This window comes from Papaver somniferum, chromosome 5 (assembly GCF_003573695.1).
Source record: "Papaver somniferum cultivar HN1 chromosome 5, ASM357369v1, whole genome shotgun sequence".
Taxonomy (NCBI): domain Eukaryota; kingdom Viridiplantae; phylum Streptophyta; class Magnoliopsida; order Ranunculales; family Papaveraceae; genus Papaver; species Papaver somniferum.
This window is the reverse complement of record NC_039362.1, coordinates 46,115,126-46,130,388: the sequence shown is the minus strand read 5'-3', so window position 1 is coordinate 46,130,388 and position 15,263 is coordinate 46,115,126. Positions and strand designations below refer to the sequence as shown.

The following is a 15,263-nucleotide window of genomic DNA, read 5'->3' as shown; positions in this document are numbered from 1 at the left end:
TGGATACACATGCCATATGTTGGTGGTGGTGGAGGTGGTTGGCGGCGGCGGTTGTCAGTGGAGGTGGTGGTCGGAGGTGGTTGGTGGCGATGGCTGGTGGTCGAAGGTGGTTGTCGGAGGTGGTTTGAGGGTGGTGGTTGGTGGCGGCGGTGGTCGCAGGTGGCTGGCGGTGGTGGTCAGAGGTGGTTTGACGGTGGTGGTCGGAGGTGGTTGGCGGTGGCTGGCCGGAGGTGGCTGACGGCGGTGGTGGTGGTCGGAGGTGACTGGCGTTGGTGGTCGAAGGTGGTTGGTGGCGGTAGTGGTCGGAGATGGTGTGACGGTGGTGGTCGGAGGTGGTTGGAACATCATTACATAATATTTTAATAATTTTGAGTCTAAATTTAAATTTTATTTAATTATGGGCTTGACAATATGCATAAGGGTATCAACGACTTTTAATAATTTGAGGCCTAAATTTGAACTTCTTTTAATTAAAGGCCTCATATTATGGGTCATCCATATGTTGGGCCTTAGCCTAAGTTTCCCTATAGACACATACGACTAGGCTTATTTCAATAAACCCTAGATTTCCCACTTTCTTTCTCTCCCTCGTTGGATCTGTTGCTATTCTCATTAAAGGTAACGCCTTTCTTCTACCCGTCTCTCAATTATATTCCTCAGTCTGTTCTGACATCGTGGATTCAGTTCTTGTTTGTTTGTTTGTTTTTTCTTTTCTTTTTTTTTTTTGCAATTTGCAGGTGTAAGAATAATTGAAAACGAATAAGTAAATGACTTGATCTGATATGTTGATTGAATAATGCAGGGTTAGGGTTCTGCCGCAGTTGATCTTTCTGATTAAGTGTTACTTAGGTTCCCTAATAATATGAAGATTGTGATTTGTTGTCATATAGGTGTTTAAAGCTAACTATTATGCTTATCGTTAGCGGGTTTATTATGAGTACCAATTGATGTAGTTTTGAACTGTTCGTTTCTCAACTTGATTGGGCTCGATTGTAGAAGTTGGATACAGAAACCGTGGATTGTGTTTGTACCCTGGAAAAATACTAATATGTTATGTAACATAGAATTTCTTAACGAAAAATATGATCATTTTATCGTTTTTGAAAGGTTGGTTGTGCTGATGTATCATCACAAATTTTGAGTTAGAAATTTAATAGAATTTGGATATTTGTGTTTGCATATACCAGGTATTGTCGTGTTGGAGTTTAGGATCTTTAACTTAGACTGATATATCCATTTTAACCCCGATATTAACGGAGGCATTTGTCTGAGAGGAATAAACCCCAAAACTTTCCTGTTTTTTTGTTACTCTTCTATTGTTTTCATTTTGATTTTATTTCATCAATTTACATCTTTCTTTGCACATATTTGTTGTAGTGTGATAGTAATGGCAGTTACTTTCTATAATTTGAGCTCCAAGGCTGGCCTCGAGAAGCTTGATAACCATCTCAAGACAAGAAGTTACATCAGTGGGTAAGTTTGTAGTATGTCTTTCCTATCTTTCTGTGTTTCATTCCAAGTTGTTCTTATTTGTGAGTTGGAGTCACAATACCTGTGCATGTTTGATGTCATAGATACCAAGCATCCAAGGATGATATCACTGTGCATGCAGCACTCAAGGGAGCTCCATCATCAGAATACATTAATGTGTCTAGGTGGTTCAACCACATTGAAGCTCTTTTAAGGATCAGGTAATCTACTTTTGAAGTTGTATAAATTTTTCTCCAGTATCTTCATTTGTTTGGTTACTGATTTTTTTTTTTTGACAATATGTGGGTGTAGTGGAGTTGCTGCTGAAGGCGTCGGTGTCTCAGTTGAAGGATTTGCTCCTGTCACAGAAGAGTCTGTTTCAACCCCCTCTGTGACTGATGCAAAGGTTTCTTTCTTTTTTTTTTTGAATTGTGTTCTACTTTGTTGATAAATTGTGACAATTCTTGTTAACCTTATAGCTCGTGTAAATTTTAGCAATTTGTAGCATATCAAGCTTAATTTTTCATGATACCACGTAATAGAGAATCTAAAGTGTTTTAATTTTTTATATAGAGAAGCTATTGTTTGTTCATTGGAGTCTTTGTAATTCTAATTTTTTGACTTGCAGCCAGCTGATGATGATGATGATGCTTCTGATGTTGATCTTTTTGGAGAGGAGACAGAGGAGGAAAAGAAGGCTGCTGAAGAACGTGCAGCAGCTATCAAGGCTTCTGGCAAAAAGAAAGAATGTGATTATCTCTCATTAATTTGCTCTTTTGAAAACTAGGGCGATTAGTTCTGTATAATGGAGATTTGAGCTTATTCTGCTTCCTTTATTTTGTTAAAACCAAATCTAACTGTGTCTTTCTAACTTTTCTGTCAGCTGGAAAGTCTTCAATTTTGTTGGATGTAAAGCCATGGGATGACGAGACAGATATGGCCAAGCTTGAGGAAACCGTTAGGAGTGTTCAGATGGAAGGCCTCACATGGGGAATGTGTAAGTACCTTCTTTCAAGTACCCGACTATGCAAACATATCTTACTTCCTCCTAACATGCTTTTATTTCTGTGTTGTTCCTATCACAGCCAAGCTTGTCGCAGTTGGATATGGTATCAAGAAGTTGCAAATTATGATGACAATTGTGGATGACCTGGTATCCATTGATTCCCTTATTGAGGATCATCTCACCAGTGAACCTGCCAATGAGTATATTCAGAGTTGTGATATCGTTGCATTCAACAAAATCTGAAGAAACGGGCTAATATTGCGAGAGATACATTTTGAGTTGTTATCCGTTGATGTAAGAAAAGTCTCATCTTGTTCGATCTATTAACTTTAGTTATTGGGATTTTTTCCTTTGTTTTTGGTTGTCCTTTATAAATGTGTCCAATGTTAGAAGTGGTTATCCGTATTCTATAGCCCATAATGTGTGTAGTTCCCCTCAAAGACAGCTTAGTGATGGCTTGCATTGTCCGTCTTTTCAAGGCTTTAAGCCATTCCAATTGAATGTAACTGATTGGCTTCAAATCATCTCAACTTGTCCTTTAGCTGCCAGCTGGGCACATGGCACAGCAATTGTATGGCCTTACAAATTCCTTGGATGCATCTTATTTTCCTAGGAACGATTTTGTGGGGACCATGGTTTTTTCGTGACCATGGTTTTATTTTGGGTAAAGGCATTAAAAGTAATTTTAGGTCACCCTATATCTAGTTATTTATTTAATATCTAATCTACCCTTTTAATTAATTTTAGGTTATGATTAGTGAATGATTTAGTTAAAAATAATTAGTGAGATTAAATTAAAAGATGGATTTATTATTAATCTTCAAAATGATTGAGTATTCAAATGATGAAAACTCATCTGATTCTTCATCCCCATCCTCTCCTAGAATATTTGTTAATCTTCAAAATGATTCGGATTTGAACTGGATTTTGAACAGTTCGGTTACTTTATATGAAGAACAAGTAACCGAACTCATTTGAAGTTGTAGTTCGGTTGCCCTGTGAGATGAACAAGTAACCGAACTCATCTGAAAGTGTAGTTTGGTTACTTGTTCCAAACACGCAGGTTACCGAACTCTCTAATAATTTCTAGGAGTTACAGCGTTATGTTCGGTTGGTTCTCAACTAACCGAACTTTGGTGTACAAAGTTCGGTTGGTTCGCAAACTGCATGCACTTTTGATCTAACCGAACTTTACGTAATATAAGAGTATATAAGTTTACAAAGTTCGGTTCTTTCGCAAACTTGAACCTAACAGCTAACCAACCAAACTCTGAGTTCGGTTTCTGCGATAAAATTGTGAAGTTACCGAACTTAACAAACAAACAAAAATGTGAAGTTCCAGCATCTATTGGCTAAGTTCGGTTACTTTGTAATTTTTGCGAAACAACCGAATAAAGAGTTCGGTGACTTAGTTTTAAATCGAATAGAACCGAACTGTTCTTCGTGTTCTTCATTTGCAAGAAGTTCGGTTAGTAAACTAGGATTTTTTGGAAAATCGACCTAACCGAACATGGCTCTGTAACTCCTATTAAAACCCTATTTTGATGATTTCTATTCGATTGAAGCAATCAAAATCAAATTAAAGCGAAGGGTTTGTTGGAAAATACCTCCGGAGTGGTCCCATGGCAGAATCAGGTTGCGGCTGGCGTCTTTTATACTCGATAAAATTATTATGTAACCGAACTTAATTGTGATTGCATTGATGTTGTTACATTTCTTAAATAGGCGGTGGTGGTGGTGGTGGGAGGAGGTGGTGGTGGTAACCGGTGGTGATAATCGGCGGTGGTGGGTGGTGGTGGTGGTGGTAATCGGTGGTTGGTGGTGGTGATAATCAGAGGTGGTGGTGGTGGTAATCGGCGGTGGTGGGTGGTGGTGGTGGGAGGTGGTGGTGGTTATATATATATATATATATGTGTGGTTATTAGATTGGTTTTAAATTAAATTAGGTTAAGGATGGATTAGTCATTTCAACGTTTTAGGACACCCCTAATCACTATAGGGAAGGCGGCCTAATAAAACCATGGTCCCCTCAAAAAAAAACCATGGTCCCTGAAAAAAATCATTCTTTTCTAATTGCTATCAACGGAGTGAACGAGGGAGGGTACTTACTTTGATACCTAATTAAGTATGAAAGTCGTTTCCAGTTGGTGGGTCGCAATCCATTTAGCAATTTGTCGTCTTATTCGCGAATAATTCCCTATTTATTTTGGCGTACGATTCCGAACCAAACAATCCAGGCATATTATTGTAACTCCTAACTGGGTAGGCGTACAATCTGGTACACGCAGACAGTTCGGAAATTGAATTCAGACCTATTTTTCACAAAAATCGCAAAAACTCTTCGTGGGAGTAATGTATAATGTATAGTACTTGCATCAATCTGAATCGTACCAAACTATTTGAAATCATTACTTGAAATGTATTTTCAAGACTGCAAATCAGAAGATAACAAACCACACTTCTATTCACTTCGAAGCATCGTCTCTGAAACATAGTGAAGAATTTACATCTTTTAGCATCCATAGCATACATATTACCATAAAATTCCGCAACAAGGCTAGGAGACCCAGTATAGTTACCGGTGTGAATATCACCCCAGTCATCACGGCTGCGATACAAACTAACTTACTAACATATTCCCGAAGATCAACAGAAACATATTTCTTCTCAACTGTGAACACATAAATCACGAGGGCTTATAGGTGTTCACAAACAATGTTCGCACATACTAAAAACTCTTGAATTAAATGGCACATGCATAAAATAGATGATACTATCGGTTCATCGACTCAAAGCCCTCGGGATCATCACTGCCTAGTCGAATAATATCAGGAAGATGATCGTATGAAGAGTAAGACTACAAATAAGAACATAAATACGAATCATAAGGGATATGCGATGAATATAAAAGTGCTGAAATATAAATAAGATGGAGATTTACGTGGTTCGGCACTAAGGCCTACATCCACGGGGGTTGGTGTTTCACTATGTATTGAATGTTTACAAAGACGAATGAATTTTGAGTATACATTAGTCTGCGGAAGCAGGGGATTTACTTACTCTTCCTATCTCTCTCTCTTATATTCTCTTATAAGGATTGTGGATTGGTCGACCCCTTTTATCTTGGTGGAGAGGGGTATTTATAGGGTTGAAACGTGGGTCCTACTTCTGAGAAGCCGTTGCAACCTTATCTTCTTGTGCTTTGTGTCCATCACGCAGAGGTCTTCGTCCTTTAAAATCCCCCCTGCGTTCCATGCTTGATCACGAAAGGTTATCCTCGTTCGTCCTATGGGTTGATTGACACGTACACTGCTCAGAGTGTTTAATGCGGGTAGTTGAGACGTTTGCTCGTTTCAGACAAGTGTCTTCTGCCTCTGTCACATCCGTGTCAGTCAGATTTCTCCTCGCCGTTGATCTTGGCTCTTTCTGGGGATAAGAGAAAGTAGATCTTTGGGAGCTATTTGGTGCTCCCCAGTAACATCATACTTCGGTACACCTTAATTTTCTACCATCGGATTATCTGGACAAAGATCTGATGCTGATGGGGCATGCTTCTTGGTTGTAAGCGTGTTTCATCATGTTTTGATGGCTTGATTCGCATGCCTTCCACGTGTTTCTTCATAAACACGTGGCTGATGGTTAAATATGTACACACAATTTGCCCATTTTCTTCTGACTTGGGTATTAGTGGGAGTTTATAAGAAAAATAACGTTACATATTCCTTATCTCTCTCCTAATAACTTCCCCTAAATATTCGGGCACGTTTCCCAACCCATGTAATAACTGCATTCTTAAAAGGAGGGGACGGTTACGGTTCTGCTCCCAAGCTTATTCATAAGAGAGAGAATGTGAAAATTTTCTAGAAATAACTTTCATTCTCTTCCTGTCAGTCTTCATATATTTTTCAGAGATTTTTGTTCTTTCTCCTTGTTCTCTAGCTATTAACTGCTCCTGTCTTTTCATTGATCACGCCCTGCTCCTGATTCTTTCTGATTCTTCTGCCCTTGCCTATTCGTTGGTGTTTGTCTTCTTCTTTGTGGTGCTGTGAATTCCTTCTATATAGGTATGGGGTTTTTTCACTTTTTCTGCTGTTGATTTGTCCATCTTCCGCTGTTTGTATCGACTTGTTTATCTTCTGCTGCTGTAACTTGTTTGTTTTGTGATGAAGAACACATATGTCGAAGCATATATGCTTGCCCTTGTTCTTATTTACAAAGCGAATAGGCCAGTATTTTGATTGATTGATTGTTCTCTAGCTTTAGGGTTTTTGGGAGAGACTAAGATGAACTGTCATTTTATGGGTTTTTTGATCTTTGGTGGCCCCCTCGTATTCACCTCTAAACTTTTTTTGTGTTTCCTCGTAGCTATGTCTGATCGTACGCGGGTTCCTTACCAGACCCCGCCGTCTAGTCCGCCAAGATCCCCTCCGCGTGTAGATTCTGAAAGATCTCCACTTGGGGAAGGTTCTTATAAATCTTCGCAATCGGATCCTCGTGGTCATAGGGTTTCATCTTCTTCTGGTGCGAAGGCTTTGCCTACTAATAAAGGGGATATGTCGAAGGGTCCTTCTGGGTCTAGGTACGCTGTTAACCGCGCTCCTTCTCGTCCCCGTGAAGATTCTAGGAGTACGCAGGCTCCTCCCCGTGATGGTTCTAGGAGTACGCGGGCTCCTCCTCCTCGTAGTGAAACATTGGATGTTCCGCCCCTTCGTTCTATGGCTCCTCCTTCAGCTGCCCCTGCAGAGTTCTTTGCCGACTCCTCCAACGGTTTCTTTCAAGGGGAAGTACTCCAAGGGTAGTACGTTGAAAGCTGATCCGCCTAAAAATCTTCCTTCCAAAAGGAAGGCTTCAGAATTGAGTCCCACATCAGATTCCGCAGACGAGGAAGAGGCTGCCCCCGTGATACGCAACGTTTCAGTTGGTAAGAAGAAGGTCACTTTCAAGCATATTGATCTTGAGATGTTCCAGGAAAAACATGAGCTTCAAGCCTTTGAGGTTCGCTTCTATGCCCCTGATGATGATATCACTTACGAACTCCTCTCTAAGTATCAATTTGATGAGTTCCATCTGTTGACTACGGTTGGATCCTTCGAGGTGGGTCTCATGTTGCCCCTGTATAAGTCGGATGACTCCTTTTATTATGATGTGTTGGCTAGTCGTGAAGGTTCTTTGACAAACACTCATAATCGTTCCGTGTCGCAATTGTCTGGGAATTATCTTCGTGCGCTGAAGGAATGTTATCTGCGGAGCAAGGGGGAGATGATGATGACCTGCTACGTTCCAAATCCTGCTGAGAGAGAGTGGTACACTCCTCAAAATTTTAATAGTTCCTTTGGGGATTATGTCAACAGTAGGAACCGTAAACCGTGGAGTGTTAGTCTTCGTAACATTACTGCTCCTCGGGGTGAAATTCGTCTTTTAAGTGAGGTGAGTGATGCCAAGATGAAGTATGTTCCTGGCACTGAGGGATCTGCTAAACGGAAACTCTTTCCTGCTCGTGAAGGATTAAGCGTGATCATGATTATGAGTGGCATGCTACTGTCATTGAAATTGTTGGCCCTTGGGCTTACGGTTGGATCCCTGGTCCGCGCGGTTGGCGTCCTTCTGAAAACAGCAAGCCTCGTGAAACTCCTCCTGCTCGTTATGGAGATTTCTTCCCTTGGCGTCTGAATTTTGTGGGTATGAATTTTACTTACGCTCTTGATGTCGTTGATGGAGATGAGGAGGAGGGTTCTGGTGCTACCCTTCCTCCGAAGAGTGCTGCTGCTACCAAGGTACAATTTCTTCTTATATTCTCTATTCTGTTTGCCCCCTTTTTCCCCTTGGTTGAAAAAAAAAAGATTTTAAGTGAGGGAGAAAATGAGCCTTTGTTGGGACGTGTACTGGTTTGTAGGTGTCGAAGAAGAATAAAATTGGACCCAAGCAATCTTCTACTGTTGTGACTGGTGAGGCTGAGGTTTATGAGGAGGTTACTAGTCCTGTGAACGAAGGGTTTGTTGAGGATGAAGAAATGTACGATGGAGAAGAACGCACTAATACTTCTCCCCCTGATGACGAGGGTGGTATAGGTGAGGAAGAAGTTTCCGCGGGTGGTGATGATGAAGCCGAGGGTAATATTACCGCAGGTGGTACCGGCGAGGAGGGATCTGCCCCTGTTGGCGATAATACTAGTGGGAATGAGGTTATGGGTACTCTGCCCATTATTTCCCCAGAGTTTTCCTTTGGTAGGATATACTCCGCAGGGGAATCCTTTGATGTAAATGCCGCCATGGGTCTTGCCGAAGACTTCTCATTGCTTTCCCCAAACGATGATTGGGATGTGCTTGGTAATCTTGGTAAAGAGGGTGCCACTGGTCAGCAGGCTGAAAACGCAGGTGGTCAGGCTGAGGGTTGTGATGTCGAAACTTGCGCGGATGAGGAGATAACTGCCAAGGAGAAGTCTGCGGTTGAGTCTCATTCGGAGGATTTCCCTCACTCGCTGATGCCTGAGGGTGAAGATGCCATCTTGGCTTGGCTTAAGAAGAAGAATCTGATGTTCGTCCCTAATCCTGCCCAAGTGGTCACTGGTGAGAGGAATTCCGACGCCTATACTCTTCAGATGATGCAATTGTCTTCTGAGGACCGTGTTGCTGAGATGTGGAAGAAGAACTTGAGATCTTCGGAAGCTAACCTGGTGGTTGATCCTCCATCCTCTGTTGCGGATATGATGGCTATAGCTGATGGGTACCAGTACGGTTTTCCCCAGCAGCGTGTCTTGGAGGTAAATCCTTGTGCTTTTTTTTTTGAACCCTGTGGTGTAATAATGTTTGTTGTTTGAGACATAGATGATGAGGAGCGAGCATTGTAACCATGTTTTGTACCAATTCTTCAAAGCAAAGTCTTTAAAGTTGGAGGATAAGCTTCGTCACAGAGAAGAGGAACTTTCTGCGGCTGAAGTGGAGATAAATGAACTGAGGGGCCGTCTTAAGGAAAAAGAACAGCTGGGTAACGCTGAGGAGAGTCTTCGTTCAGAGCTTGCTGCAGTCCGCAACGAATTTGAGCAGACTCGCAGAAATGTCTCGTCCCTCACAGGTTCGTATTTTACCAATATTTCACTCCTCGTGATTCCCTATTTGTACTTTGGTGTTCTGTCTGAGTCTCCCCACCCTATCTTCAGTGGGTGGAGTCCCCGAGCTGATATGGCTTCGGAAAGAAAGGGAACAATAGAAATCTCGTATTGCAGAGTTGGTGGGGAAGTTGAAAAGCGAAGCCGTAAAGTGGAACGCTCGTGCTGATGATCACAACGCCTTAGCAGCTGAGTGGCGTGAAAATCGAACAAAAATGGTTGATATGCAAAATAAGTACAACCATGACCGTCGTCTGTTCAATGGTACGCTGTTATGGATGCGTGATAACCTGCGGGAAGCTCGAGGGCATGCTTCGGACTTAGAGGCTAGAGTACGCCTTTTGGAAGAAGAGTTACGACAGGCTCGTTCCTTCTTAGGCCCCGAGGTTAAGGATAGTATGCTGCGTCTTACCGAAGAAAGAGATAATGCTAGTGCTGAGGTCGGCGCTCTTAGTAAAGCCTTAGCAGCGTCTCGAGCTGATGTTGCCCGCCAAGTGGAGTCTGAGAGAGATCTTGAAGTAAATGTGTATCGACTCCATAAAAGGATGGGGGAGATGAATGATGAAGTCAACCATCTTCGTCACTTGGATTCAATGAAGCAGGTAGACTTAGATGCGAGTCAATTTGCTCTTACGAACCTTCAAATGGATTATAAGAAATTATCCGACGAGTATGACTTTCTTGATGAGGTACGGGACGCAGTTGTTAATGAGTATGAAGAGGCTTCGGCTAATGTCGAAGGTATAACCTCGTTTTATCGAGTGTGATTCTGTTATTTATTTGTTTTAACCCCTTGGTATTTCTTGTTTTCAGCGCTCGAGGGACAGCTTCACGCAGCAAATGATGAGCTTAAAAGAGCTCAATCTGCCTTAATGCAGCAGGAGGGACAAACCAACTATTTCAAAGGGTTGGCCGCGTCTCGTGAGGAAGCAGCAGAGATTGCCTCCAAAGAGGTGGAACGCCTATCTTCATTGTTGTCTCAGGCCCACCAGCGGACCGTTGTTATCACATATAAAGCTCGATGTCAGTTAGCTGAGGAGACCAACAAAGTCCTAGACAATATTGAACTTGATCTTAAAGCCGAACATGGTCTTGTCAAGAATTATCCGCGTCGCCCCCACCCGCGCCCTTGCCTGGTTCTTCCGGGCCTTCTTCAGGTGGTAGCGTACCTTCATCTCGCAAAGACAACCCTGCTGATGGAGCTGTATCTTCCAAGTAGATTTCTTTTATTAGTCATAAAAAAGTTGATCCTTGTTGATTATATAGTTTCAGATCATTTTTTGATGTGTTTCTTGCTCTATCTTATTTGCCGAACTTGTAATCAACTCTTTATGAAATGGATCATCCTTTTGGCATACCTGCGTTATCAATTCATTTTTATTTTAAGTATTGTGAAGCGTTAAATTAGAAATAACTTGCTTTGTAAAAAGTTAGAGTGTTTGGGTGCGACACCGAAGGTAAGTACCTTCGTGATCGTCTTGAGACATGTCACCCCGCTGGCGAGTCCTGGGCCAGAGGATTCCCAAACGGTGGGGGTCGAGGCAGCATTCTGGGATATGGGATGCTTATTTGAAATATTTGCATGCACCCATTCCGTCAACCCGCTGCCTTAAAATTGGTTGGGTATCTCTTTCTGCTGGGTGCCTTCCCCATGGTATTACACTCATAGACACTGATAAGGGAGCCTGAGAGATTGTAGATTAACTACTTTCCCCAATATTGTTAATTTATTATGTAATGTACATGTGTTCACCCAGCGGGCCTTTTGACCATTTCGTTTGCTTGAAGATTTTGCAAAAAGCTTGTTTGATTGATAGGTTGAGGCTTGCTACTCCTCTTCCAGAGATAGAAACATGTAGAGCGGTTACGCTGCTTTCTTCTTCTGGTATTCTTCACGCAGATGCAAAGATGCGCTGCTCCTATGGGTAGTACGGTTTGAGCCATTTAGCATTCCAAGGGTGTCGGAGGACCTCGCCTTTCAGATTGCGAAGATAGTAGGAACCGTTTCCCCCGATGTCGTGTATTATAAAAGGTCTTCCCCATGTAGGTGCTAACTTGCCCCATTTCTTCTCTCGTTGATACTGCGGGATTGTTCTTAGCACATACTGCCCTTCTACAAAATTTCGAAGCTTAACCTTTTTGTTGTATTCTCTCGCTAATCTTCGTTGATAATTTTTCATCTTTTGCAATGATGTTTCCCTCCTTTCTTCCAGGTCATCCAGTCTCTCTAACATCATGTATGTTGTGAGATTTTTCTCCCATGCTTCGGTCTTTGTGGTTGGCATGAGGATCTCTGTTGGGATGACTGCTTCAGCTCCATAAGTGAGGAGAAATGGGGATTCCCCGGTGGCAGATCTTCGTGTTGTCCTGTATGCCCATAATACATTGTGTAGCTGCTCACACCACCGCCTCTTATGTTCGTCTAATTGCTTTTTGAGGATAAGGGCGAGGGTCTTGTTAGTAGTTTTCGCTTGTCCGTTGCTCTGAGGGTATATGGGGGTGGACTTGTTCTTCCTTATTTTGAAAGTGTCTAAGAGCATGTCTATATTTTTTCCCTGTAATTGTTTACCATTATCGGACACGATTTCCGCTGGTATGTCGAACCTGCAAATGATGTTTTGGAATATGAAAGTAAACACATCCACGTCTCTGATCCTGGCTAAGGCTTTAGCTTCCACCCATTTACTGAAGTAGTCCGTGGCTACTATCAAGAATCGTCTTTTCCCTGACCCTTCGATGAAAGGCCCAACGATATCTATGCCCCATTTTGCAAATGGCCACGGACTATCCACAAAATTTAGCGTTGTTGCTGGCGCGTGTATCTTTTTGGCGAAACGCTGACATTCTTCACATCGTCGGGACATTCTTGCGGCATCTTGTATCATTGTGGGCCAGTAATATCCTTGCATTTTTTCTTTGTCGGCTAGTGATCTCATGCCGCTATGATTCCCTGCGTCACCATAATGGATGTCGTTTAGAATTCGATGCCCCTCTTTCCTGGATAAACAACATAGTAACGGTCCGAGGAAAGATTTCTGTACAGGACCCCATCCCGAAGATCATATCTTCCTACTTTGGAGAGTATTTTCCTGGCTTGTTTACGATCCGCGGGTAAGGTTCCATCCTTGAGAAACGCATGAATCACCATTCTCCAATCATCTTCGTTGCTGAAATCTTCGTCTTGATTTGCTCTTGACAGGATATCTTCTTCGTCGAAATCATTATGGATGTCTTCTCCCACCTGATCTTCGATATTTTCTTCCACTGTATCTTGATTGGTAGCAAAGGAGAATTGTGATGCGATTGAAGGCTCGTATACCCTTGTTATTTTGATAGATTCGATATTCTTGTCCTTCAGCATGGATGATATATATGCTAGGGCATCCGCGTGCCTGAGATCTCTCTTGCATAAGTGCCTGAACTTGATGTTCGGAATTTGTGATGCCAATGTTTGGACCAAGGCCATGTAAGCTGAGAGGGTGTCGTCGTATACATTGTATTTGAACCCTATTTTTCGTATGACAAGATGCGAGTCACTTTTCAGTCTTACATCAGTTACCCCCATCTCTATTATCAAGCGGAGGGCATGTACGACTGCCTCGTATTCGACGATGTTGTTAGTATGCTCTTTGAATTCCAACCTGAGTGCATGTACGATCCTTTCTCCGGTTGGGGTGGTGATGACAATGCCTATTCCCGCCCCTTCCTTATTTTTGGAACCATCGACGAAGACTTCCCATCGTCTTTGGATTGTGGGTTCGAGGACATCAACTGGATCCTTGTTTTCCTCGTCAGCTTCTGGTATGCCCCTAATCTCTTCATCGTTGTCCAAGGGGAGGTATGCTAAGAAATCCGCCAATACTTGGGATTTTTGGGAGTGTTGAATTTCATGGATGATGTTGAATTGGTCCAGGTGGGTGTTCCACTTGGCTATTCTTCCTACTTTCCCCGCGCTTTTGAGGACTGCTTCCAATGGTACTTTGCATGGGACGCGGATGAAGTGAGTTAGGAAATAGGTTCTCAGCTTTTGAGTAGCCCACACTAATTCCAGGATGAGTTGTTCGATCTTCGTGTAATTCCTTTCCGCATAATTGAGGGTCTTGCTGACATAATAGATAGGTTGTTCTATCTTCGTATTGGTTTTGACCAGCACTGCGCTAACTGCGTTTTCTGTCGCTGCTATGTACAGCGCCAAAACCTCATCGTGATCAGGTTTTTGTAGGATCGGAATTGAAGCCAGGTATTCCTTGATTTTTTGGAAGGCTTCTTCACACTCTGCGGTCCATTCAAACTTACTCCCTTTTTTGATAATATTGAAAAAAATGTTTGCATTTTTTCGAGGATCGGGCAATAAATCTGCCCAAGGCTGCTAAGGATCCATTGAGCTTTTGCACTTCTTTCAAATTCTTCGGAGATGGCATTTCCACTATGGCCTGAATCTTAGCGGGGTCTACCTCAATGACCCTTTTTGTTACCAGATATCCGAGAAATTTCCCTGAGGTGACATGATTTTAGATTTTTAATGGGGTTGTAGTAAATAGGATTCGTTTCAGACTTGTGAAGCAAATGGAATTTTAGATTTAATAAAATTATATACACAAAAATATTGACAATGGGTGAGAGGTACTGGGACTAAGGATTTGGCTGAATTCACTACACAAGGTTCATTCATATATTCTTTGACAAATAAAACTCAATAAAATTAACATAGACTCTGATTTTGCCAAGATAGATTCTTAAAACATTGATTGTAAGTCCTAAGCATGATGTATCAAAACAACTAAGCTAAGCATACATCATCAAATTAAATAACAACCAATTAATTAAATCATATTTCAATTTTAAATTAATGCAAAAGTCATAAAAAGAATAAAATAAATTTACCCATGTATGAAATTCAACCTCCTCTGTCATCCCAGTGTTGGGTTTAGATCATCATGATGAAAACACGCTCAAAATAATTTATTATAGCTCAAATGGTGTTTACAATGGAGAGAAAATGAAGAAAATAGTGAAAATTAGGAAACTGCAACGTTTATAGGCGTTACAGAATACACTGAACGATAAAAGGAAAGCGTCGCAAACACTGTTCCGAAGTCGTTGGAAAGGTATTGCAAACTGTCGAGAAACTACGATAGTTTTCAACGACTTTCCTTGACGGGTCTTATGTTCTTCATGTTCTTGAGTTGCAGCAGCAGAAAACTTTTCCTGCAACTCGTGATTTCTTCGTTCTCTTGTCTCTTCTAACTCCCCAAACTCTCGACACCCTTCTAGGACACCTAGGGAACCTATTTATACCCAACAGCGACAAGAAATCACGCTCATTAACTCTCCATGATCCTCCATTACTCGGTGTTAAAAGAAAATATTTTCCGAATATTTTCTTCCCTGAAATGATTCTCAACGCGTAAACAGCTTCTGATACTCCCTTGTTTAGCTTCTACACGCATCTTCAATGACTAAGTGTCATCCAAACACGAGCAACACACATCAAACTTGCTGAAAATCCGTGAATATCATTTTCAAACCCGTGTTGCCCTGATTTCTTTCACGTGATTATCCAGCCAAATTCAGTCGAGACAATCACCCATACCAACTCTGTTATGATATGTTACATGTTTCCACAAAGTTTCAGCGATTGAATCGCACAAAATCACGTCCAAATGCAATCGAGAAAATCTG

At 41.8% G+C, this 15,263-nt stretch overlaps 1 protein-coding gene across 1 annotated transcript; it reads left to right on the top strand.

The window, feature by feature from the left end:
* Nucleotides 1–534: 534 nt before the first annotated feature.
* Nucleotides 535–3,000, top strand: LOC113281505 (elongation factor 1-delta-like). The gene is made up of 7 exons (XM_026530276.1): nucleotides 535–618; nucleotides 1,378–1,473; nucleotides 1,575–1,691; nucleotides 1,783–1,876; nucleotides 2,099–2,219; nucleotides 2,354–2,467; nucleotides 2,556–3,000. The coding sequence occupies exons 2-7, from the start codon at nucleotides 1,388–1,390 to the stop codon at nucleotides 2,717–2,719; spliced, it is 696 nt and encodes a 231-aa protein (XP_026386061.1). The 5' UTR covers nucleotides 535–618; nucleotides 1,378–1,387; the 3' UTR covers nucleotides 2,720–3,000.
* The last annotated feature ends 12,263 nt before the right edge of the window (nucleotides 3,001–15,263 follow it).